Source organism: Bubalus kerabau, chromosome 3 (assembly GCF_029407905.1).
Source record: "Bubalus kerabau isolate K-KA32 ecotype Philippines breed swamp buffalo chromosome 3, PCC_UOA_SB_1v2, whole genome shotgun sequence".
Lineage (NCBI taxonomy): Eukaryota > Metazoa > Chordata > Mammalia > Artiodactyla > Bovidae > Bubalus > Bubalus kerabau.
Genome location: NC_073626.1, coordinates 24,845,620 through 24,869,066, shown reverse-complemented (window position 1 = coordinate 24,869,066; position 23,447 = coordinate 24,845,620). Strand labels below are relative to the sequence as shown.

At 51.0% G+C, this 23,447-nt stretch overlaps 4 protein-coding genes and 1 long non-coding RNA gene across 10 annotated transcripts in view; 3 read left to right on the top strand and 2 right to left on the bottom strand.

Annotated features, from left to right (window-relative positions):
- Positions 1 to 6,479, top strand: part of LOC129645742 (uncharacterized) — a 29,845-nt gene extending 23,366 nt beyond the window's left edge. Inside the window, exons 2-3 of the long non-coding RNA XR_008711480.1 lie at positions 1,475 to 1,679; positions 5,403 to 6,479. This is a non-coding gene — a long non-coding RNA (uncharacterized LOC129645742). The remainder of the gene's footprint in view (positions 1 to 1,474; positions 1,680 to 5,402) is intronic.
- A 294-nt stretch (positions 6,480 to 6,773) lies between these two features.
- Positions 6,774 to 14,331, top strand: NCR3 (natural cytotoxicity triggering receptor 3). 5 transcript variants are annotated; one of them, XR_008712345.1, is made up of 4 exons: positions 6,774 to 6,946; positions 7,079 to 7,134; positions 8,539 to 9,170; positions 9,304 to 9,416. XR_008712345.1 is itself a non-coding variant. In XM_055574625.1 (4 exons), the coding sequence occupies exons 1-4, from the start codon at positions 7,059 to 7,061 to the stop codon at positions 9,348 to 9,350; spliced, it is 585 nt and encodes a 194-aa protein (XP_055430600.1). In that variant the 5' UTR covers positions 6,968 to 7,058; the 3' UTR covers positions 9,351 to 9,416. The 5 variants fall into 5 exon arrangements, 3 of the variants coding, with proteins under 3 accessions (XP_055430600.1, XP_055430601.1, XP_055430598.1); XM_055574625.1 differs by lacking the exon at positions 6,774 to 6,946 and having other exon boundaries at positions 6,968 to 7,134; positions 8,539 to 8,883; positions 9,054 to 9,170; XR_008712344.1 differs by lacking the exon at positions 6,774 to 6,946 and having other exon boundaries at positions 6,968 to 7,134.
- On the bottom strand, positions 9,826 to 12,608 carry LST1 (leukocyte specific transcript 1). Its single transcript, XM_055574627.1, has 4 exons — positions 12,471 to 12,608; positions 11,029 to 11,130; positions 10,765 to 10,787; positions 9,826 to 10,233 (listed from the first exon to the last, which is right to left on the bottom strand). The coding sequence occupies exons 2-4, from the start codon at positions 11,126 to 11,128 to the stop codon at positions 10,090 to 10,092; spliced, it is 267 nt and encodes an 88-aa protein (XP_055430602.1). The 5' UTR covers positions 11,129 to 11,130; positions 12,471 to 12,608; the 3' UTR covers positions 9,826 to 10,089.
- Positions 14,332 to 15,458: 1,127 nt separating the features above from the next.
- Positions 15,459 to 17,374, top strand: LTB (lymphotoxin beta). Its single transcript, XM_055574622.1, has 4 exons — positions 15,459 to 15,620; positions 16,039 to 16,090; positions 16,292 to 16,363; positions 16,808 to 17,374. Exons 1-4 carry the CDS (start codon positions 15,459 to 15,461, stop codon positions 17,260 to 17,262), a joined length of 741 nt encoding a protein of 246 aa, XP_055430597.1. The 3' UTR covers positions 17,263 to 17,374.
- Positions 17,375 to 20,256: 2,882 nt separating this feature from the next.
- On the bottom strand, positions 20,257 to 22,075 carry TNF (tumor necrosis factor). Of its 2 annotated transcripts, none has more exons than XM_055574620.1 (4): positions 21,874 to 22,075; positions 21,247 to 21,295; positions 21,015 to 21,062; positions 20,257 to 20,699 (listed from the first exon to the last, which is right to left on the bottom strand). In XM_055574620.1, exons 1-4 carry the CDS (start codon positions 22,057 to 22,059, stop codon positions 20,278 to 20,280), a joined length of 705 nt encoding a protein of 234 aa, XP_055430595.1. In that variant the 5' UTR covers positions 22,060 to 22,075; the 3' UTR covers positions 20,257 to 20,277. The 2 variants fall into 2 exon arrangements, with proteins under 2 accessions (XP_055430595.1, XP_055430596.1); XM_055574621.1 differs by having other exon boundaries at positions 20,278 to 20,699; positions 21,247 to 21,292; positions 21,874 to 22,059.
- Between the last annotated feature and the right edge of the window lie 1,372 nt (positions 22,076 to 23,447).

Sequence of the window (23,447 nt, the reverse complement as noted above, 5' to 3'; positions counted from 1 at the left end):
CACTTCGCCATCCTTAACTCATTCTCCCACTCAAAGGGAAATCAGGGAGAAAGAGGGTGAGAGATGGAGTAGGGGAAAGAGGTGTCCTGACGGGGAGGGACAATGTGGAGAAAGATGGGAAAGCAGAAAGAGATGCAGCATGCAGGTAGAGAGATAGGAAGACACCAGATAAAGATGGTGAGACAAAAAAGAGTTGTGGACAGAGGCGTATGAGAGACAAGGACAGAGGTGAGAGCAAGATCAGGGAGGATGAAGATAGGGTGCCTAGCACATGGAAGGCACTCAGTAAAGGCATAGTTGAATAGATGGATGAGCCTTGATACTCAGAGAGGGAGGCGTGGAATAGATATTGAGAAGAAACCACTGTCCATCAGAGAAGCAATGTCCTGGTTTCATCTTGAGATGATGCGGGCCTTAGCTAGAAGTAAGAACCAAGAGGCAGAGAAAGACCCCTAGATATCCCAGAGGCAGAGTGGTTAGCACTTGGGGATTGTTTGGACGGGGGAACGGAAGGAGAAGGCAGCATAGGACAAGTCCCGGGATTTTGCTTTGAATGTCTGGGTAGATTGTGTTTCCATTCACTGAGGTGGGGAATGTAGAAGGCTGACCCAGTTTGGGTGGACACTGATGGTTTTGAAATGCCTGTGGAACATTCTGGGGGATATGCCTAGAGGGCAGTTAGATATTCTGGACTCAGATTTCAGAAAAAGGCCTGAGGCAAAGGTTGGAGATTGGGTTGGAGATACAGGTTGGGAATAGCATTAGTTAAAACTGTGGCTGTGCCGTTCCTTTCTCCAAGGGGTTTTCCTAAACCAGGGATCAAACCCTGGTCTCGCAAATTGCAGGCAGATTCTTTACCATCTGAGCCACCAGGGAAGCATCTTGAGAGAATTGCCTGGGTAAGCCCATGGTAGATGCTCAGTTAGTTGAATAAAAGTAGGAGAAACAACCCAAAAGTCAAACAACAGGAAAATGGTGTGAAAGCGCGTGTGGCGGGTACAGGAGCCGGAGGGACTCAGGTCTGGTTGCTTTTGTGTCCTTGAGAAAGAAGAGTTAAGATGGAGAAAAGATCCGAGGTATGGGTCACATAGAGTCAAGGTGATAGTTGGAGTAGACAAGGCAAAGCAACTGTGAAATTGGTGTGTTGAAAAATAATTGGCAAGTTATGTGCAAGAATGTTCACAGGAGATGTATGCATAATACCCAACCAATAGAAATAACCTAATACATCATCAAGTGAATGGATAAGCAAGCTGTGATACATCCATAAATGAAATACCACTCAGCAACAAAAAGGAACAAACTACTGATATACCTGGATCAAAACAGATGAATCTCACAGGCATTATGCAGAATGGAAGAAGCGGGGTACAGGAGTGTATGCTATATGGTTCCATTTGTATGAAGTTCAAGAACAGATTAAACTAGGACTTCCCTGGTAGCCCAGTGGTTAAGAATTTGCCTTGCAATGCAGGGGACGCAGGATCGATCCCTGGTCAGGGAACTAAGACCCCACATGTCTTGGAGCAACTAAGCCCGTGTGCCGCAACTACTGAAGCCCATGTGCTCTGGAGCCCTCGACCAGCAGCTACTGAGTGGGTGAACCACAACTAGAGAGTCTGTGTGCTGCCGCAGAAAGATCCGGCATGACACAACGAAGACTTGACACAGCCAAATAAGTAAATATTGTTTTGTTTTGTTTTTTAAAAAAGAACAGACTAAACTAATCTATAGGAGTATAAATCAGTAGTTGCTTCTGGGAGAGGAAAAGGATTGACCAAAGAGGGGCATAGGAGAATTTTCTGGGGTGATGGAAATGATCTGTACATCAGTTGCAGTGCTATTTACATGGGCTCGTATCTTTGCCAGAGGTTATCAAACTCTACACTTAAGATCTATGTACTTGACTGTAGTTGCGGCTCATGGGCCACAGAGTTTGGGGCTCAGTGGTTGTGGTGTGTGGGCTTAGTTGCCACAGCATGTGGGATCTTCCCAGACCAGGGATCGCACCCATGTCTTCTCCATTGCAAAGCAGATTCTTGTCCACCAGAGAAGTCCTTGGATGGAATTTTTTCAAAAGAAATGTTTACTAGCTACTCAAGAAGAAAGACAAGAAATAGGAATAAAAAAGTTATGGAATGGATGTACAGATATCTCTGGTTTGATAAATCTGACCGTGGTCTGTCTTAAGGGCCAATAAACTCCCAACTTAGAACAGGAAAAGAGGTGAAAAAACAAGCTCTAGGAGTTGGTGGACTCCGGGAGTTGGTGATGGACAGGGAGGCCCAGCATGCTGCGATTCATGGGGTCACAAAGAGTCAGATGCGACTGAACTGAACTGAACTGAGGAGTTGGTGGTGGACAGGGAAGCCTGGTGTGCTGCAATACATGGGGTTGTAGAGAGTAGGACAAGACTGAGTGACTGAACTGAACTTTACTGTAAATATTTATATCTGTATATAAAAATATCACATACACGGACATTGTCTTCTAGAGAGATGGCAGAGGTTGAAATAGAAAGCTGGAGAGCCAAGGGCCTGCTCTTGGTGAATGTGAGGGAGTTGGACCATGACAGCAAGAAGGAGAGGCAAGAGACTTCCCTGGTGGTCCAGTGGCTAAGGCTCTGTACTCCGACTGCAGGGGCTCAGGTAGGATCCCTGGTCATGGAACTAGATCCCACATACCTCAATGAAAGATCCCATGAGCCACAACTGAAAGATGCCACAACTAAGACCTGGTGCAGCCAAGTAAATATTAAAAAAAAAAAAAAAGAGGGCAAGGGATGGGTGAACCTCTGAGAAGTCATGGTCAGAGATTGAGAGTATAACCTGGGAGCCATTAATTAGTCAAAAAATATTTATAAGGACTTGACTGGAGACGTTGGAACAACATGGAACAACAGACTGGTTCCAAATAGGGAAAGGAGTACATCAAAGCTGTAGATAGTCACCCTGCTTATTTAACTTATATGCAGAGTACATCATGAGAAATGCTGGGCTGGATGAAGCGCAAGCTGGAATCAAGATTGTGGAAGAAATATCAATAACCTCAGATATGCAAGATGATACCACCCTTATGGCAGAAAGTGAAGAAGAACTAAAGAGCCTCTTGATGAAAGTGAAATTGGAGAGCGGAAAAGTTGGCTTAAAGCTCAGCATTCAGAAAACTAAGATCATGGCATCTGATCCTATCACTTCATAGCAAATAGATGGGGAAACAGTGGAAACAGTGGCAGTATTCTTTTGGGCTCCAAAATCACTGCAGATGGTGACTGCAGCCATGAAATTAAAATTGCTTACTCCTTGGAAGAAAAGTTATGACCAACCTAGACAGCATATTAAAAAGCAGAGACATTACTTTGCCAACAAAGGTCCATCTAGTCAAGGCTATGGTTTTCCAGTGGTCATGTATGGATGTGAGAGTTGGACCATAAAGAAAGCTGAACGCTGAAGAATTGATGCTTTTGAACTATGGTGTTGGAGAAGACTCTTGAGAGTCCCTTGGACTGCAAGGAGATCCAATCAGTCCCTCCTAAAGGAAATCAGTCCTGAATATTCATTAGAAGGACTGATGTTGAAGCTGAAACTCCAATACTTTGGCCACTTGATGCGAACAACTGACTCATTTGAAAAGACCCTGATGCTGGGAAGGATTGAAGGCAGGAGGAGAAGGGGACGACAGAGGATGAGGTGGTTGGATGGCATCACCGACTCAGTGAACATGAGTTTGAGTAAACTCTGGAAGTTGGTGATTGACAGGGAAGCCTGACACGCTGCAGTCCATGGGGTTGCAGAGTCAGACACAACTGACTGACTGAACTGAACTGAACTGACTGACTGGAGAAGTTCCCCACGTCTCACCCTTGCCAACACTTGGAGGAGGAAACACTAGGTGAGATGGGGTCACCTGTGCTATGATTCCAGAAACTCTTCTGTGTTTTCACCTCTAAGTTGGGAGTTTATTGGCCCTGACCAGCCTCAAGGCAGACCACTATCAGATTTATCAAGCGAGATGTGTATACATACATTCCACAACTTTTTTATTCCTACTTCTTGCCTTTCTTCTCGAGTAGCTGGTAAAAGTTTGTTTTGAAAAATTCCATTCAAAGACTCCCTTAGTGGATAAGAATCTGCTTTGCAATGGAGAAGACATGGGTGCCATCCCTGGTCTGGGAAGATCCCACATGCTGTGGAGCAACTAAGCCCATGCAGCACAAATACTGAGCCTGGAACTCAAGGGCCCACGAGCCACAACTACTGAAGCCCGTGCTCCTAGAACCTGTGCTCTGAAACAAGAAAAGCCACCGCAATGAGGAGCCTGCACACTGCAACCAAGTGTAACCACTGCTTGCTGCAAATAGAGAAAGCCTGCAGAAAGCAACGAAGACCCAGCACAGCCAAAAGTAAAATTATTAAAAAAAGAAAAATTCCATCCTTGATTTTGCCGAGCTAATTAGCACAGGTTAAAGTTCTTTAGAGGCTCTCAGAGTTATTGAATAGGGTCCTTGAATCCCCACATACACCAGGATTTATTCTAGATGGTCTTTAAAACAAGCCAAGTACTATCTTCAGAATCCACAACATTTTGGGATATTGGAAATCTTAGGTAGCAAAAAGAGGTGGAAAGAGCAAAAAACCTTTGAGTTCAGGCCCAACTGTACCACTGGTCATTCTCGCCCAGGACTGACAGGGAGAGAAAGGCTAACATACACTGACTCTCCGCTACAGTGGGGTCTGGAAACCGACAAAAGCTACTCCCATTTTACAGATGTGTAAGTGGTGGAACCATGATTCCTGTTTACATTGCCTTGACTTTTAAGCCTCATTGCTCTGAGACATGGAGTAGTGCCATGCGATCAAGTCTGTGAATTGCAGTTTTATCTTCAGGCCAGTTGCCCATTCCAGCCCCTCACCCCCACTCCACTGGTGGCGACCTTCCCTCCTTCCCCAAATCATGGGATTCTCACAGTTGACTGGAAGAGACAGTTTGCGCCACATTCACCCTTTGGGTGTGAGGATGGGTTATTGACAGGACAAGGCAAGGTATGGAACAGAGCGCAAGCTACAGTTAAGGCCCAGTTGTGAAGAGCCGTGTACTGGGGCCTCAGGCCGCCCCATGCTCTGTGGCCACCAGGGGGCGGTCTTTGCCTTGCTATGCCACCACTATCTCCACACCCTCTGGTTAGATGACCCTGAAGAGGCTGCCACTCCACTCAGTGAACGGCTGAGTCAGTCCTTCCCAGACTGTGAGGTACCCATCCTTGTCTAGGTGGTTCAGAGAGGTTCAATAATTTGTCCAAGATTAGGTAACTAGTTTGTAGGCGAGCTGGCATTTTGAGCACAGCCTGACTCCAAGTCAGCATTCTTAACCATAAAATTACAACTTATCCAAAAAAAAAAAAGCTCCAGATCACTGCTGTGGAAGATGGAGAACTGCATGATCCATGAGTGTGCTGTGAAACAGCAAGAAACTTGGTCAGAAAGAAAGAATATGGACCGCTATAAAGGGAGTCACAGAGAAACTGCGGTGAGGGCTGGGCAGATTTCACCCAGCATTTGTATATGTCATCTTTCTTTTCTATGTGTTGTGTTATCTCATGTAGGTGGCTAATACATATACAAAAGTGTGTGGCACACTTGTACTAATCCCTGTGTAACTTTGGACCTATGTGTAACACAAAGTGTCTTTAAAAAAAAAAAAAATTAAGTAATCTTGGCCGTGGGGGTCTTTGTTGCTGTGCGAGGGTTCTGTCTATTTGTGGAGACCAAAGGCAACTCTGGTTGCGGTGTGCGGACTTCTCATTGAAGTGGCTTCTCTCATTGTAAAGCACAGGGTCTAGGTGTGTGGCGTTTAATCGCTGCAGCACATGGGTTCAGTATTTGCAGCGAGGAGGCTCTAGAGTAGTTGCTGTGCAGCAGGTGGAACCTTCCCGGACCAGGGAAGGGATGTCCCCTGCATCAACAGGCAGATTCCTATCCACTGTACCACCAGGGAAGTCCCGCAGTGTGTCTCCTTTCCTTTGTGTCTGTGAAAAATGCATTTCCCGTAGTGGGGGCACCTTGTAATTTCTCAAGAAATGTTAGCTAAAGAATGAATAAAATAATAAAGATGAGTGACTTTACCTAAATCGGTGTAGAACACACTTGGTCAAGTGGACCTCTTTGAGAGGTGTATTCCTTTAATGGAGATCTGAATCTGAATGAATCCAAACTTGTCCATCAGCTACACCCAAGTCAACACAGCCTAAGTGAAACTGTGTATGTGTGTTAGTCACTCAGTTGTGTCCGACTCTCTGTGACCCCATGGAGTGTTGCCCACCAGGCTCCTCCGTCCATGTGATTTTCCCGGCAAGAATACTGGAGTGGGTTGCCATTTCCTTCTTCATGGGATCTTCCTGACCCAGAGATCAAACCCAGGTCTCCTGCATTGCAGGCAGACTCTTCACCATCTGAGCTACCAGCAAAACAGGGTGATTGCTGTGCAAATACAGCTTCCAGACAAAGCCTCTGGCAACTCACTGCCGCCACCACCAGTCAGCTGACTTCTGCTAATCCTCTCATTTACAGAATTTCTTGAGCAGCCCTGGTGGAGGGCCCTAACTCGAGGGGAGGGAATGAATGGGGTGGACCTGGGTGCTGTTGAGCCAAGGGGAGGGGAAGTGGGTTAGCTCTGGGCTCAGAAAAGCTCTTGGAGGCTTATTCTTGGTAAAGGGTTAGTCTTCTTGAACCTCAGAAGATGGGGGAACCACATCCTGATCTCACCCGTCCACCCACCCACCTAAGCATTACCAGCCATCTAAGCCACACCCTTCCCCTTAAACACTTATGCAACCGGCCCCCACTCTGCCCCCTCCTCCTAGCAATGCAGATATCACCGTCAGCAGCATCCTCTTTCCTCAGGGAAGGATGCGTTCGATGCCTGAGGTCCCAGGGAATTAAGGTCCTTGGTAAGTAATGTGTGAGTCCTGTGTGTCATAGGAAGCTCCCCACCCCCCTCCAGTGACCAAAGGCCTGGTCACAAGTAGTGGGTCATTCTCCTCCACCCAGACCTCACTGCTCATGTCCCTCCTCATCAACAGGAACACCCTCGACATGGCCCAGATGCTGTTGTTCATCTTTATCATCATCCGTCCAGGTGACGGGGCTTTCTCCCAGGAGCCTGAAGGGTGTGGGGCTGGGAGGAGGAAGGATGGGGAGGCTGGACACAGATGTCCCAGGGGAGCAGGCTAGGTGGGGGCTGAAAGCAGGGGATCCCTCTGTAAAGCTGAAACCCAGTGCACTCCTCCAGTTTGCAGTTCCCTCCGTATCACCCGCTGGGAGGGTCATTCCCCAGCTTCCATGCCAGAACTCTTTTCTTCCCAGTGAAAGTTAGTTGCTCAGCTGTGTTCCACTCTTTGCGCGACCCCGTGGACTGTAGCCCTCCAGGCTCGTCTGTCCATGGGATTCTCCAGGCAAGAATACTGGAGGGGGTTGCCATTCCCTTCTTCAGGGGATCTTCCCGACCTGAGGATTGAACATGAGTCTCCCATATTGCAGGCAGATTTTCAACCATCTGAGCCACCAGGGAAGCCTTTTTCTTCCCAGCCGCCTTCCTAACAAGATAAAGTCTAAAGAACCAGTAAAAAGGGCTTGAAGGAAGGGGTCAGATTTTTTTAAGGGGTCAGTTTTAATTCGATGAGTTTAATAAGCTTATTAAACTAGGCTTATTATCTAGGGTTTAGATATAATTAGGAGTTTAGGAATTTAATTAAATCTAAGTTAAGTTTCTTAATGAAACTGATTTTAATTATCCGATCTACTCATTAACTAAATGCAGTGTGGACTCCAGACCTACAGCTTCAGCATCAGCAGGGACCTAGGGCAAATTCAAATATTTTATTCAGAACAACGGAATAAAATATTCCAGGAGTGGGCCTTGGGAATCTGGTTTAACAAACACTCCAGATGTTTCCAATGAGCTCTCAAGCTTGAGAATCACTGAAACAGAAGAATGAGTGGTAAATTTCATTAACTGGAGAATTTAATCAAGAATTTTAATAGTTGATGTAATTCATCGATTTAGATGAATTCAATAGGGATCCCCATCAATTACAGCCATGGTTTCACCTGGAGATTTACTTAATGATCTTTAACAAAAAAACAGTAGTAAGATGGTATGGTGTGGAATGCTATTAGTACTAAAATAATACCTGGCATAATATAATTAATGATATTAGTTAACTAGGCAGCCACATTCATTAATGAGCTTCACTTTAACTGTGACAAGTTAAATTTCAGCAAAATGTTACTAGTGGATGGACCTAGAGAATGATGGGAGAGGGTAAGAGTTGGTATGAAAAAGAATTTGAAAAACTGTTTAATAAGCAATGTTAAGAAATTAGATTGGTAAAAAAGGGTTTAATGGGGCATCTAAAGTACTTGTCCCTGGGGGCCGTCTTGGGGTGGGGGTACAGCGGGGACATTCTACCACAAGCTCTCAGGTCTTTTCTCTCTGGAGTAACTGGGAAGGCGCTCCTCTGTGTCTTCTCTCTACCCCCAGGATCTTGTGTTCTCTGGGTGTCCCAGGCCCCTGAAATCCGTACCCAGGAGGGGTCCCCCGCCTTCCTGCCCTGTTCCTTCAATGCCAGCCAAGGGAGTTTGGCCATTGGTTCTGTCACATGGTACCGGGACAAAGTGGCCCCAGGGATGGAGGTGAGGAATGAGACCGCAGAGTTCCAGGGCCGCCTGGCCCCTCTCCCCTCCTCCCGCTTCCTCTGTGACCACCAGGCTGAGCTGCACATCTGGGACACTCGAGGCCATGACACCGGAGTCTACGTGTGCAGGGTGGAGGTGCTGGGCCTGGGTGTCGGAACAGGGAATGGGACCCTGCTGGTGGTGGAGGAAGGTGAGGTGCCAGAAAGCCATGTCCCCTTGACTGGAGGCCCCACCCTCCCTGATACTGGAGAGTCCCTCCCCGAGGCCCGCTGCCCTCCCCGAGCCTCTGCACACTTCTACCCAGGGCCTCTTCTCCTGAGCCCTCCTCCCCCTCCTCCCACAACCCCCTGCAACATGCAGGACATGCAGGACCTCCTCAGCTAGCGGCTGGCACAGTCCTCCTCCTTCGGGCTGGATTCTATGCCTTCAGCTTTCTCTCGGTGGCTATGGGCAGCAGCATGTATTACCAGGGCAAATGTGAGTGTTGGAGCCGGGACACATGGGCGTGGAGATGGGAGGGCAAGTGAGAAGGCTGGAGCCAGCAGAGATAGAGAACAAGAAGGAGGAGGAGGGCTGCAGCACTGAGCGATTCCTGTGGCCTCTTCTCCAGACCACTGTCACAAGGGAACGCCCTGTCACTCCTTGGATGGCCTCTGATGAGTGATTCCAGACCCCAGTGATCCCAAGTTCTTCAAGAGACCCTAATAAATTCCTCTCTACCCCATCATCCTTCTTATGAGTCTTGTGTATTTCCTGCTCCATCTCCAGATGCTTCAATGTGTCCCATTCTGGAATTTTCCCAACTCTTACCTCCTGCGACTAAATCTGGTCTGGAAGGGTCCAAGGAGGGAGCTTCCTAGCAATCCTGCCCCCTCCCACCACCATCCTGGGACTCAGCACACCTCTCTCTCCTGCCCAAAGGGCTAAAGCCCCTTGTCCTGAGAAGAGCGGAGTATCTGACATGACTGGTCCTACTTGTCAATGGCCCACAGGCAAATACTCTTCTCTGGGCTTCAGGGGAGCTTGGGTCCCCAAACACCCTTCCTCACCCAGTGAATCCCCCTACCTGACCCCAGAATGAGTGGGAGGGTAAATCACTTAGGATTCTGTTTTGTTTTTAAGAAAGGCCACTTTATTATTATTTTTGGCCACTCGGCAGGTGGGATCTTAGTTCCCTGACCAGGAATCGAAACTGTGCTCCCTGCAGTGGACGTGTCCAGAGCCTTAAGCACTGGACAACCAGGGAAGTCCCAGTAATTTAGGTTTTGATCTTGGCCCTGTGGAGCTGGGGCTTGAAATAGATGAAGAAGCCTGAGACACGGAGGGTGGCGAGACCATGGTCTTAACTGGGTGAACCACAGGATGGCCATGGGTTGGGGGAGGCATCTGCAGGTATTCAGGTGGGTTTGTTCTCGGCAATGCAGGCATAGTCCCCGCTGGGGTCCTCCTTGTTGCCTTCCCTTTCTCGGATGTCCGGTCTCTCCCGTTCCGGCAGCCTCAGCAAGGATGCATAGTGGAGCTCCTCTTTTGAGGCCTGGACCTGGGGCCCGGACAGAGGGCACTGACGGGGTCCCCAGGAGCCTCCCTGCCCTGCCACCCCCTCCCTAAATTCTGCCACTCCCTGCCCCCACTGCCACTTTTTTTAATTTTTTAACCTCGTTGCCTCTCTTTGTGCTCCATCTATAGCTCTCTCTTCACCTCTCTTTCAGTCTATCTTGTCCTTTCCTCTTCATATCTCTCTCATTCTCTCCCACTTCATCATGCTTAATCTCCTTCTCCTCCTTTTTCGCTTGGTTTCTCTCATTTTCCCTGTGCCTCTCATTCTCACTCTGACTTCTCTGTCTCACTCTGTCTCCAATCTCCCTCATTTCTTCCCCCTCTCTCTCCTTTGTCTTATTCCCTCTTTCCATCTCTATGCCTTTCCTTTCCTCTCTTTTTCTCATTCCTTATTTCCCTCTTTCTGTTTCTCTCTTATTTCCTGTCTCCCTCATGCTCCCGTTTCTGCCTTTTGCTCCCCCAACTCCACCCCCTCTTGTTGCCGCCTCACCCTCTTCCCTGCCCCCAGACTCACCAAGCTTCTCTCCAGCCTCCTCACTGGAAGGAAAGAAGAAGCTCAGCTTGGCAGTACCCCACCCCCTGGTGCCACCTCCCAGCCCTGCTCACTCACTCTCCCCACCCCCACCAGGTGTTTCCTCACTTGCCAACCTCCCTGGGGTTCCCACGGCCAAAGGCCAAAGCCTTGGCTTCTCTCTTGGGACTGTCTCCGCCCCCCTGCATCTGCTTTCTGCCCCCTTCCTCACAGAGGGGGAATGAGGGAGGTGCGGGTGGGGCTCACCTCTCCTGTGGAGCCGACACAGGCAGATGGACAGAACAACAAGCAGAAGCAGGAGCATCCCCAGCCCTAAACCCCCAAATAGGTATGCTTTCCACGGCATTCCTGTAGGGAAAAGGGGTAAATATTAGAGGGAACTTTTTTTGCTTCAGTTCACCCCATCCCCCTCATCTGTTGTGAATCTCAGCTTCTCCCTCTAATAGTTTTAGAGACAAAAAAAGATTCTCCCAGAGATTCTTCACCCCAGACTGTGTTGACTCACTTCTTACCATAGGTGTCCATCCCTCACCGGTTACCTCACTCGTTCCCAAGACCATTCACCCTTCAGAAGCTTACCACCGCCACCCCTGCCATCTCTGGGCCTCCCCATGAAGTCTGTTCCCCTAGCACTGGTTGGTCCCAAGAGGCCCTGGCCACCTACCCACGAACCGCACATGCCACTTTTTACCCACTGTTCCCTGTGCACCACCCCCTACCTGTGCAGAGGGTTACCTTGCCATCTCCCCTCATGCTTTCAGGACTGAAGACTAGCCTGTAGGTTGGGAAACCTAGCACTTTGAGGCTAAATGGCCTGGGGTGAATCACGTGCCCCAAGTTCCTCAACCGTAAACTCGGGTGTCTCTGTTACAATAGTTTCCCAAGCCGAGGAGCCTTAGCTCTGTATTAACCCCGAAAGGGGTGGGGAGGGGCACTTTCTGATTGTCACTGCTAATCAGCATAACAATGTAGGGTACTATGGTGTCCATTCCTTGGTGAAGGTTCTGAGACTCGAGGCTGGATCCTGACAAGGACATCCAGCCCAGAAGAGGCAGAGTTGGGGTTCAAGGCCAGGTCTGTCCAGCTCCAGAGCCTACCACCTTTCCCCTACCCTAAGCTGACGAGCTGGTTCATAGGAGCCTTTCCAGCACCAGGTAGCTCTAGGTTCTGATGAGGAGGCTGAGGGAGGAGCCGAGGCCCGGCAGGAAAATAGGGAAGGCTGTGTCTAGCACCACCTGGCAGAGCAACTCAGGAAAAGGGGGGCCCCAGCTTGGCTGGTGTGGAGAGCCTCTCCCCTTGAGCAGATATTGCTGGGGCTAAAGTGGGGCATGGAGAAGTGTCTGGGGCCCATAACTTCCCCTAAGGCACTTCCTGTCTTACAACCACTGGTTCCCGTTTGAGGGCAAAGAGGGGGCTGCTGACTTCACCCAGAGCCAGATGCACTGACCAGTGTGTGGAAACTGAGACTGACCTGATTTCAAGAGGATTCCTGGGATGTGTAGGGGTGGCGGGTGGGGAGCAGAAGCAGAGGTGGAGAGGAGGGCCTGAGGTGGCCATGCTGGGAAGTGGGGGCAGAAGAGGATGGTTTACACTTCCTTGGGGAGCAAAGACAGAAGCTGGACAGAGGAGTCCTCCAGGGCCCGGGGAACCTCAAAACTATATTTTCCCTTCCCTTATCTTAGACTCACCTCACTCTGGGGTATGGCTGTCCTCTCCCTGGGTTTCCCCTGAGGGTCCCAGCTTACCCAGAGCCTGTGGCCTGCGGATGAATGAACTGCAGACTGGCCGGAGCTGCCCTGGAGTGGTGTTGCCGTCTTAGACATTCCTGCCCCTCCCCTGGTTTAATTTCTCCCCCAGCCTGGGTTCCTCCCCAGCATGATCAGGAGAGGAAGTTAGGCTCTGAGGGTTGGGGTTACAACGTCTTTTCCTTTCAGACTCCCAGGACTGTAACTCAGCCTGTCATCCCCTTCCACCCCAGCCCTCCTATTGATCCTGCAAGTCTCAGTGATCATGTACCTTCTAGATGCCTGCCCTGATTCACTTTTCCCAATTATACTGGGTCCCTGAGAGCCATGATCCTGGTGTGTGTGGACATACACCCCCAGCTCCCAAGACAAACTGGGAGTGCTGGTGGATTTGGGTAACTCTCCCGGTATTCTGGAGCTGTATCTAACAGGGCACTTGACTGACGGATGAACAACAGGACAGTCAGAGACAGCCAGACTAGATCTACATGAGCACTGCTGATAGATCTAAGACAGAAAGTTGACAACAAGCTGATATTGGGAAAGGAGGTGCAGGCAACCCGGGTGGATTTCCTGCAGGGAGCAGCATTCTGATGTTGAGCGCAAAAGTAAGTAAGGGCAGTAGTCGAAGGCCTTCTGGACAGAGACCTGGATGAAGGAGAGGGAGACAGATGCTGGAGGATGGCACGCCTCGTCCTTGCGGAAGGTGAAGACTGGGGAGCTCACATGGAAACAAGGACTGGAGAGAATATCTGGTGCCTGGGCCCATAAGCATTTGCATTTCCTCCTCCAAATTCAGAAACTTTCTGCTACTTCTTTCCCTTCCCCCATCCACAGTGTTCCCCATGCAGGACAGTAGGCCAATATTTTTTTTTTTAATGTTTTATTATTAAAATGTTCAAACAGAAAAAAATTTGAAGGAATTATACAATGAACCCATTCCTACCATCTAGATTCTACAATTAATATTCTTCCATATACTTGCTCTATTACATATCTATCAATCCATCTCATTTTTTGATGTTTTTCAAAGTTGCAGACATCAGTACATTTTACCTCTAAACCCTTTACTATGCTTATCATTGACTCGAGTTCAGTATTTGTTTCCCCATTTCTTTTTTAGGGGGTTGGTGAGGAAGGCAAGATTTACATACCCTGAAATGGACAAATCTGAAGTCAGCACTCAGTTTTTAAACTGTCTTGTGGTTAACGCTATAGAGCCAGACTACCTGGGTTCAAATCCTGACTCTGCCACTCCTGTGTGACCTTATAGAAGTTCTTTAACCTCTCCGTGCCTCAGTTTCCTCTTAGAGTGTTTATCAGGATTAAAAGCATTATTATATAGGACTTCCCTAGCAGTCCTTAAGAATTCGTGCTTCCATTGCAGAGTGCATGGGTTCCATCTCTGGTCGGGGAACTAGGATCCTGTATGTTGTGCACTGTGGCTCCCCTCAAAAAGTATTCTTGTATATAAAGTGTGTAGATCAGTGACAGGCACACACCAAATGCTATTTATATATATATTAGCTATGTTATTATTATTATTATCTGAACACACAGAGGACCTTTGCTGACAAAGGTCCATCTAGTCAAAGCCATGGTTTTTCCAGCAGTCATGTATGGATGTGAGAGTTGGACCATAAAGAAAGCTGAGTGCCAAAGAATTGATGTTTTTGAACTGTGGTTGGAGAAGACTCTTGAGAGTCTCTTGGACTGCAAGAAGATCCAACTAGTCCATCCTAAAGGAAATCAGTCCTGAATATTCATTGGAAGGACTGATGCTGAAGCTGAAACTCCAATAATTTGGCCACCCGATGTGAAGAACCAACTCCTTGGAAAAGACCCTGATGCTGGGAAAGATTGAAGGCAGAAGAAGGAGATGACAGAGGATGAGATGGTTGGATGGCATCACCAACTCCTTGGACATGAGTTTGAGCAAGGTCCAGAAGTTGGTGATGGACAGGGGAAGCCTGGTGTGCTGCAGTTCACAGGGTCGCAAAGAGTTGGACATGACTGAGCAACTGAACTGAACTGAACGGAACCCACAGAGATATCAAGAAAGGGAAGTAAATGATCTGGGACCACGTCCAACTCCCTTGACCTGGTCTTTCTTCCTTTCATCTCCTACTGCTCTGCCTCCTATACCATTCATTTTGTCCTTACTGCTTTCTTTTGCTTACTCATTCATTCTTCTGTCCTTTCTTCACTTAATACTTAGTCAGCATGGGGCTCATTCTAGACTGCAAAGCTCTTTGTGGGTGGATGCTCATCACACTCCTGTCTACACTGTGTAACAAGGAGAGTGATGCTCTATTTCCATCCCTTATCAGTGAGTTAAGAGTCTGTGGTGAGGCTGAGGACCTCTTCAGCTGCCATTACCATGGACTGGCTTAACTCTGTCTTTCTCACCCAGGTCTGGGGGGTTGGAGAGAGCAAGGGAATGGGAAGAGGAGGTCAGTCCAGCCTGGGGACAAGTTCTTCTTAGGGACCCAGACACCCATCCCTGAAGACTCCAGTTCCAGCCCTTGGTCTCAGGGGTGTGGATGCAGCCTTCCCCTCAGCACCCACCTCTGGGGTACAGAAGATTGCAGACCCCACTGGCAATCTGGAGCAATCTGTGTGTTCTCACTGTAGCTGCCCGACTTATGGCAAGCTAGCTTCCCTCCCAGGGCCTCAGTCAGTTTTCTTCCCACTCAGAAGATCTCTCAGTCCCCCTCCGGCTCTACCCTGAAAGCCTGTCTCTTCACCTCCGACTCCTTCCCCAGTTCAGAGAACCCAGGCATCCAGCTGCCTCACCCCAGCTCTGGGTAAACAGGAAGCAGGGTGAGGGGTGTGCGGAAAGTCCCAGCCAGGTGTATGGGTCTTTGGGGAGAGGGTGGCCCCACCCCTGAGGTATGAAAGCCCCCCTGCCCGGGCCCTAGCTCAGTCTTCATGGGGGAACGGGGGCTGGAGGGCCGGGGTAGGAGGCCCCAGAGGAAAGGATGCCTGCTGCTGGCTGTGGCAGGAGTCACTTCCCTGGTGACCCTCCTGCTGGCTGTGCCCATCACTGTTGTGGCTGTGCTGGCCTTGGTGCCCCAGGAGCAGGGAGGATTGGTGAGTGGCTACAATAAACCCTCCACGGGCCGGCTATTGTCAATGCTCACTCACCTCTGGCTATGCCCCTCGCCTTATCTTGCTCAGCTGGCTTGGCTGTCCCCAGTATGGGGATGTCTTGTCTGTCTCTTTGCTGGTCCTCTTTTCATGTTCGTGTGATGCTGTTGTGTCCCGATGTCACCAAGCCCCTTCCTGGTCGTATGTATGTTTTTTCTCCTCCTCCCAAGGCATACTAGGGCCTCTGTCTCTCTGCTCAAGTACAGCCACCTCACTAGCTCTCCATTCCAGGGAGGTGTGGAGGCTGGGGCTTGTGGGAGAAGCCCTAAGTCTGGAGCTTGAATCTGTGCTGGGAATGGGAGGGCTGGTCGTTGGCATCAGTTAAGAGGGAACTCTGGGCGCTGTGACCCCACCCACTCAGGTAACAGGAACGGCTGACCCAGGCACCCAGGCACCTGCCCATCAGCGATTTGGTAAGAGCCCACCATTTTACCCTCCCTCCCCTGGCTCTGCCCCTCAGGGACTCCCAGCTCCCAACCATCTGCATCCCCAGATACTCTCTTCCTCCAGGAATCCAGATGCCTCATCCCTGGGCCCTGGCACCTTGTCCTCTGGGGGTGACCATGTGTGGGTGGCCGCCCTGCCCCCAACCGTGGACTCCCTACCCCTTCCAGAGTCCGGGGAGCTGCCCGAGGAGGACTCAGAAACTGATCTCAGCCCTAGGCTCCCAGCTGCCCATCTCATTGGTAAGGATCCCATCTCATTGGTAAGGACCTCACGGACCTGAAGGGTCCAGGGGTGCCAGTTCTGCTCACCCACGGTTAGAGTCCCTTTGCTCTGTCACTGCGGCGCTCCCTTGCCCACCCACTTGACCGCAGCTATCTTGCCCAGCCTTCCGCTCCTCCAGCATTCTAGCCTCTTGCTTCCCCGCCCCACTCCCGGGAGGAGGGAAAACCCGGCCTGGATCGCCCCACCTCAGCATTCCGCACCGCACACCCAGGTGCCCTCAGTCCCAACTCGTACTCATTGCAGGAGAGCGCCATCAGCCCGCTCCCCTACCCAGCTGGGCTCCTGCAGGGGGTTAAAAGCCCCCAGTGTACCCCATGCCCACCTTCCCAGAAGCCCCCGGCCTGGATCACTCCTTTCAGGATCTGATTTCCGAGAGAGCCGACGGGCCCGTTTCTCTGCAGGCGCTTGGACCACGGGGCAGGGGCTAGGCTGGGAGGCGAAGAAAGAAGAGGCGTTTCTGAGCAGCGGGACGCAGTTCTCGGGTGCGGAAGGGCTGGCCCTCCCGCAGGACGGCCTCTATTACCTCTACTGTCACGTCGGTTACCGGGGCCGGGCGCCCCCTCCCGCCGTGGAACCCCTGGACGGCTCGGTCACGCTGCTCAGCCGGCTGTACCGGGCGGGGGGCGCCTATGGATCGGGGACCCCCGAGCTGCTGCTGGAGGGCGCGGAGACCGTGACACCTGTCTCGGACCCCGCCAGGAGGCACGACTATGGGCCCCTCTGGTACACGAGCGTGGGGTTCGGTGGCCTGGTGCAGCTCCGGAGGGGCGAGAGGGTGTACGTCAATATCAGTCACCCCGACATGGTGGACTACAGGAGAGGAAAGACCTTCTTCGGGGCGGTGATGGTGGGGTGAGGGCTAGCTGCATCCCTAAGAACAGCTACTGCCTGATGAGACTATGTGAATGACGTAGCCCAGTTACTGGGGACCCAGATACCGGGGACCCCATGGCTGTGCGGAAAATGTAGATGACTGTTTGGAAACTGATTTTTGAGCCGGATGAAAATAAAGAATGTAAACTTCAATGTTGCCAATACAAATGCAGAGATGCTAAGGTGTCTTCATTTAGGGTAGGTACACAAGTGTGGGTTAAATATTCTCCTTATTTTTCTGGTTGCTTGAAACAATTCATAGCACTTGGCATGGCCTCTGTTCCCTGGGGTGGGGGATCTGTGAGTCCCACCCACCCTTGCCTCTGAATGACTTTTCCCCGACATTAGCCCATTTGGAGGGTAAGAAGAAAAGGGCCCTCCACAAATGCCAAAGCATCTCCCAGCACCCAGATTCTCAAGGCCACACGGTCCCCCCAGACTCAGCACTGCACTCTTCTCTCTTGGGTCCATCCCAGGAGTGGTGGGGTCATTGCAGGGGAAGGCAAGCACCACTCAGAATGGCCCAGTTGGCAGAATAAACCTGAATAGGGCTGATAGTGAAGCACTGGGCAGATCGGCACTTCTCTGCTAGCTGCCCCGCTAGCCACAGTCAAGAGCCACAGCTGGGAGAGCAGGGGTGGGTGGGTGGGTGGTGGTGAAGGATGGGGTAAAGGGAGAAGGCTGAAGGAGAGAGTTGGGGGGGTGATTGAGAAAGGGAGATGCTGGGGCGGGGGGCTGGGGGGCAGGTGCCTGAGGACACCAGGGAAAACCTGGAGAGGAGGGGGAGGAAGAAAAACTGATGCCACCTGGCCCTGTCCAGGGAGAGATGGCACATTCTCACCACTCATTCACACTTCAGGTCCCTTTTCCATGAGTGGGCAAGTGTGGGGGCCTCAGGGTGAGCAACAGCAGCCCCCTCGCTCCATGACTGACTTTCAGCCTGGGGCTGGAGGAGATGGAGGAGGAGCCAAGGCTCTATCTAGGTTACCCCAGTGGGTCACCCCACCTCTGCGGCACACCGCATGGTTTTTCCCCTTGCCTGGCAACCCTAGCAAGAAGGAAAGCCCATCAAGGGGTCTCAGTCTCTGAGTCTTTATTTCTGACTCCATATTTGTCTTTGACTCTGTGTCCGGAAGAGGCTTCCTGGAGGGACAGAATGCATTTCTCTTTCCACTTCACCCACTTCATGTTCTTCTCATCATTCACCAAAAATCAGGGAGACCAAGCTGGCTTGTGGGGGAGCAGGCGGTCCTTCACCTACATATTATTCTTTGCTTTTGATTTTTTTCTTTCTTTGTTTTTTAATATTCTTCCTCCTCTTCACTTCCATCCACTGAGAGATGGAAGCAGGTAGAAGACTGGGGCCTGGAAAAAGGGAGAAAGCCAGAATGCACAGAGCCCTCCGCGAGGTGCTCTGGTGGCGTTTAGGGCTTTTGTTCGTGTTTCTCATGTGGCCCCATGTGTGGTGTGGGTCCCTATTTCTCTTTGATAGGTGAGGTTCGGTGACTGATACCGAACCTTTGGTAGACCGAGGTCCAGTTCAGTTGCACAGTTAGGACTGGATTGGCAGAGGGAGGGCCGGGAGCAGGCGCTTCAAGAGCCCAGTTGCCCAACTGTCTGAAAGTCCCTTGGCTGTGATTCAGGTACCTGAGAATTTGGCCGCTCCCCGGCTCTTTCTCTCAGGCCACAACAGCCGGAAATCTCACCTGAGCAGGATTTGCCCCGCCTGGATAGGAATTCCCAGAGTTAGTTGGAAATTCCCATGTCCTAAGGGAGAGGTAATTAAGTTCAAGTTCCTTTCTTGGGGTAGGGGCATATTCAGCTGGGCTTTGTCTTAGGTAGGATCTCTTGAGCCCCAGAAGCTCAAGGAGTGAGGTCCAGGGATCTTAAGCCCTGTGGAGAAGAACTTCAGTTAGCAGCCTCTCACCCCCAAGAGGACTTCCCTGGTGGCTCAGATGGTAAAGCGTCTATCTACAAGGCGGGAGACCTGGGTTCAATCCCTGGGTCAGGAAGATTCCCTGGAGAAGGCAACAGCAACCCGCTCCAGTACTCTTGCCTAGAAAATCCCATGGATGGAGGAGCTTGGTGCAGGCTACTGTCCATGGGGTCTCAAAGAGTCGGGCATGACTGAGAGACTTCACTTCATTTCACCCCCAAGAAGAGGCCCATGCAGAATTAATTTCCAGATAGAGGCATGTTTCTTTTCTCAGGACACTTTATTTCTCGCCACTGACCAGTAGGGCGGTTACAGGCATGACTCCCCTGGGGAGCGGAGGTTCAGTGATGTAGCGACGAATCAGTCACCAAATCAGCATCATTTAGACAACTTGATCAGATAAATATTTTTTAAAAAACATAAGCAAAAGGAGGCACAAAGGCGAGGAGGCATGGTGGGAGCAACCTGCAGTTCAGCTCCGTTTTCACAGAAAACACATCTGAGCCAAGGCAGCCCTTAGTTTGTGTCTCCCAGGACACCTTGACCTCCTGAATAAATACATTCATTAGTAAATAAATAAATAATAAATAAATAATAAATAATCACAAGTGCAAACATAAACAGAGGGAGTTGGCCCAGTGGGGTTGGGGCTGGGCTTCCCACCTCAGGGGAGTCTGGAAACATTGGCAGGAAGGGAGAGTTGAAGTCCACTCATGTCAAGTTCTAGGTGAGATCTTCTCAAGGAATGTTGCGAAGTGTTCCGGTAAGAGTCCTGGCCCTCACATTCTGGGTGTCCCAGGTTGCATCCGGGAACCCAAACTTGTGGACCCCAGGGAGTTCTGGAAGTTCCAGTTCCAGTCCTTGATGGTGGTTGGTGGCCCGTTGTCCAGGCCTCGCTTCCCTACATCCCTAATTTCTAAGTGTAGCTGTTGTTTAAAGTTGGACGCTTGGAGCCCAGCCCTGAGCCCCTAATTCCCTTTCTAAACCAGAAGGGGATGAGAAGAGCCTGAAGGATTAAATAATAAGGTAACTGAGGTGGGAGAGGATGCATGTCCTGCACCCTCACAGGGCGATGATCCCAAAGTAGACCTGCCCAGACTCAGCATAGTCCAGGTAGTCCGGCAGGTTGATCTCAGCACTGAGGCGATCTCCCTTCTCCAGCTGGAAGACCCCTCCCTGGTAGATGGGTTCGTACCAGGGCTTGGCCTCAGCCCACTCTGGGGTCTCCCTGTGGCAAGGGCTCTTGATGGCAGACAGGATGTTGACCTTGGTCTGGTAGGAGACTGCAATGCGGCTGATGGTGTGGGTGAGGAACAAGGGGGTGGAAGGGCAGCCTTGGCCCCTGAAGAGGACCTGTGAGTAGATGAGGTAAAGCCCGTCAGCAGGCACCACCAGCTGGTTGTCTTCTAGCTTCACGCCGTTGGCCATGAGGGCATTGGCATATGAGTCCCACCACCGGAGCTGCCCCGGAGAGTTGATGTCGGCTGGAGGGAGGGGGAAGAACGGGGAGGGGTGATCAGTGTGACCCTGTCAGTTCTACTCTCCACATCCTGGCCCTCACATTCTGCCCGCCCCCCACATCCGGTTCCTGTCCCCTCTGTCTGTGTTCCCACATCCCATCTGGCCATGAGGTTCTGAGTATCCCCCTCAAGTTCTAAGCATCCACCACCCTCCCCTTGAGCTCATGAATCCTTCTCATACTGTCTCTGTCTGCCCTCAGTCTGGATTCAGCCCCCCAATCCTACCCTGCCCTGTCTATCTGCTTCTTCATGACTCAGATACATCCTCAGAACTCTTACCTACAACGTGGGCTACCGGCTTGTTACTTGAGGCTTGAGAAGAGGACCCTGAGGAGGAAAGAGGAAAGGAAAAGGTAAGCTTCCCAGAAAATATCCCATGCTTTAACCTCCATTCCTTCTCCCCCCGATCCCAAACCCTAAATTTCCCCTACTGCTTCCATCCCTTGACTAAACCCCACCCACACCCACCCCCCAAGTCCAGAATTAGAAGACAGGTTGTGGAGATACTTACTGAGTGTCTGAACCAGAGGGCTGTTGATGGAGGGGCCACCTGGGGACTGCTGGGGAGAAAAAGGAGGATGAGTGTTAGAGCAAGTCACCCCTGAAGGAGAAACTGCTGGCTGCTTCTCTAGCTTGTACTCTCTGCCCTGATGGGTCTTGTCTTCTCTCTCCATTCATTCATTTTTTTTCATTCATTCATCCATTTAACAGCTCTTTCATTGAGTTCCTTCCACATGCCAGACACACTTAGCTTCATCTTTCCTTATCTCTCTTTCATATCATCTGTATCTCTATTTGTCTCATCATCTTCATCCAGATCACTTGTTTTGAGTCTCCATCTTTCTACTCACACCCCTTATCTGTCTACACATCTCTCTTTATGTCTGTATCTCTGCTTACTCATTCGTCCAACAAATATTTAGAGGGCATCCCCCATGTGCCAAGTGTTATTTCTCTGTCCTTCTCCCTTTCCCCCACATCTCTCTCCATGTCTCCTCCTGCCTCCCCATCTTTCTCCACTATTTTCCTCCCCATCCTTCCCCATCAGCACACCTCTTTCCCCACCCCATCTCTCACCCTCTTTCTCTCTCATTTCTCTCTGGGTGGGAGAATGAGCCAAAGCCGGCCAGAAACTCACCTCTTCCCTCTGGGGGCCGATTACCCCGAAGTGCAGCAGGCAGAAGAGCGTGGTGGCTCCTGCAACCAGGAGGAAGGAGAAGAGGCTGAGGCACAAGCAACTTCTGGAGCCCTGGGGGCCCCCTGCTTTCTCGGAGAGCACCTCCTCCGCCAGCTCCACATCCCGGATCATGCTTTTGGTGCTCATGGTGTCTTTTTCAGAAGGGTTCAAGTCCAGACGGGAGACAGGAGAGCCTTGTGGCAGGGTGTGTGAGAGAGAGCAAGTTGCCTGGCTGTCTCTCAGGGGTGTGTTGTCTGGGAGGTTATCTCCAGGGGGTTCTGCAGCTGCTTGTCTCTCTCCTGGCTGGTCCCCTGGTGTCCCCGCTCTGGGAGCTTCTGTTGGCTGGGTGTGCAAACAGCTGCATTTATACTCTGTGGGGTGAGAAGAGGGCGGGGAAAGGCTCTCATTCAACCAGCGGAAAACTTCCTTGGTGGAGAAACCCATGAGCTCATCTGGAGGAAGCGGTAGCGGGCCCTACACCTTCTGTCTCGGTTTCTTCTCCATCGCGGGGGCGGGGGTTTGGAAAGTTGGGGACACCCAGGCATCAAGGATACTTCCTACACTCCCCCCGCTCGGATTCTGAGTGGGCTTCTCTAGGCCAGTTACCTCTGTGAATACGGGACCCTGAGGGCTGGACCCATTTCCCCTCTGCCCCCCAGCTCCCACTGTTTCCATTCCTTTAGGGGTGGGAGTGAGTTCTGTGGTCTGTTCCTTCTGATTTCCAGACAGGACTCATGTAGGGGTAGAATTAGAAATGGGAGGGGCTTTATAAAGCTGAGTCCTTCACGGAGAGAAAACTCAGAGGAAGCTGTGCTGGGTCCTGAGATGTGTGTTTGGGACCCTGGGGGGTGAGAGGAGCTGGAGAAAGGGAAGCTTGAGGCTCTGCTAGAACTGGGGGTGGATGGCAGGTCCAAGCCTGGGACAGCCCCAGGGGCTGAAAGTAACGCTGGGAATTCACGAACTCCAGCACAGCAGGGCTTCTCCTTTCACTCTGACCAGGGACTTGCTGAAATTCTGGGGCTGGTTTCAGTCTTGGTTTCCAAGGGAATGTCACTCCCCAACTTTTGCACGGAGACCCCCCCTTCAGAGTTCCTGTGTATGGCCATGTATCCCCAAAGAATCCCTGCTCCCTCCAGTTTTCTGGAGACAGCACTGCCCTTGAGAGCCCCTGTGTGTGTGACCAGGTCTCCTGAAATGCCTCTGGTGTTCTCCAGCCCCCAGCCTTGGAGGTTGTCCCATTTCTCGGGGCCCTGGCATGGCCATGTCTTCCAGGGCAGCCCCATGATCCTCCCCCATCATCCTGAACACTCTTTAGTGTTGTCAGTGCTCCTTAGGAGCCTCCTGTAACCCCCATTCCTCAGGGGGCCCCTGACCCCCACTTCTCCAGACCTTGGACCTGCCTCTGTCTTCTCAGCTTATCCTTTGGTTCCCTTGCAGTGAGCTGGCTGCACCACCCCGCAAGCCCACAGTGTTTCCCCAGAGGCCCTCAGGCCTCTCTGATTCCTGTCCTCCCTCCATTCCTCAGAGACATCTGG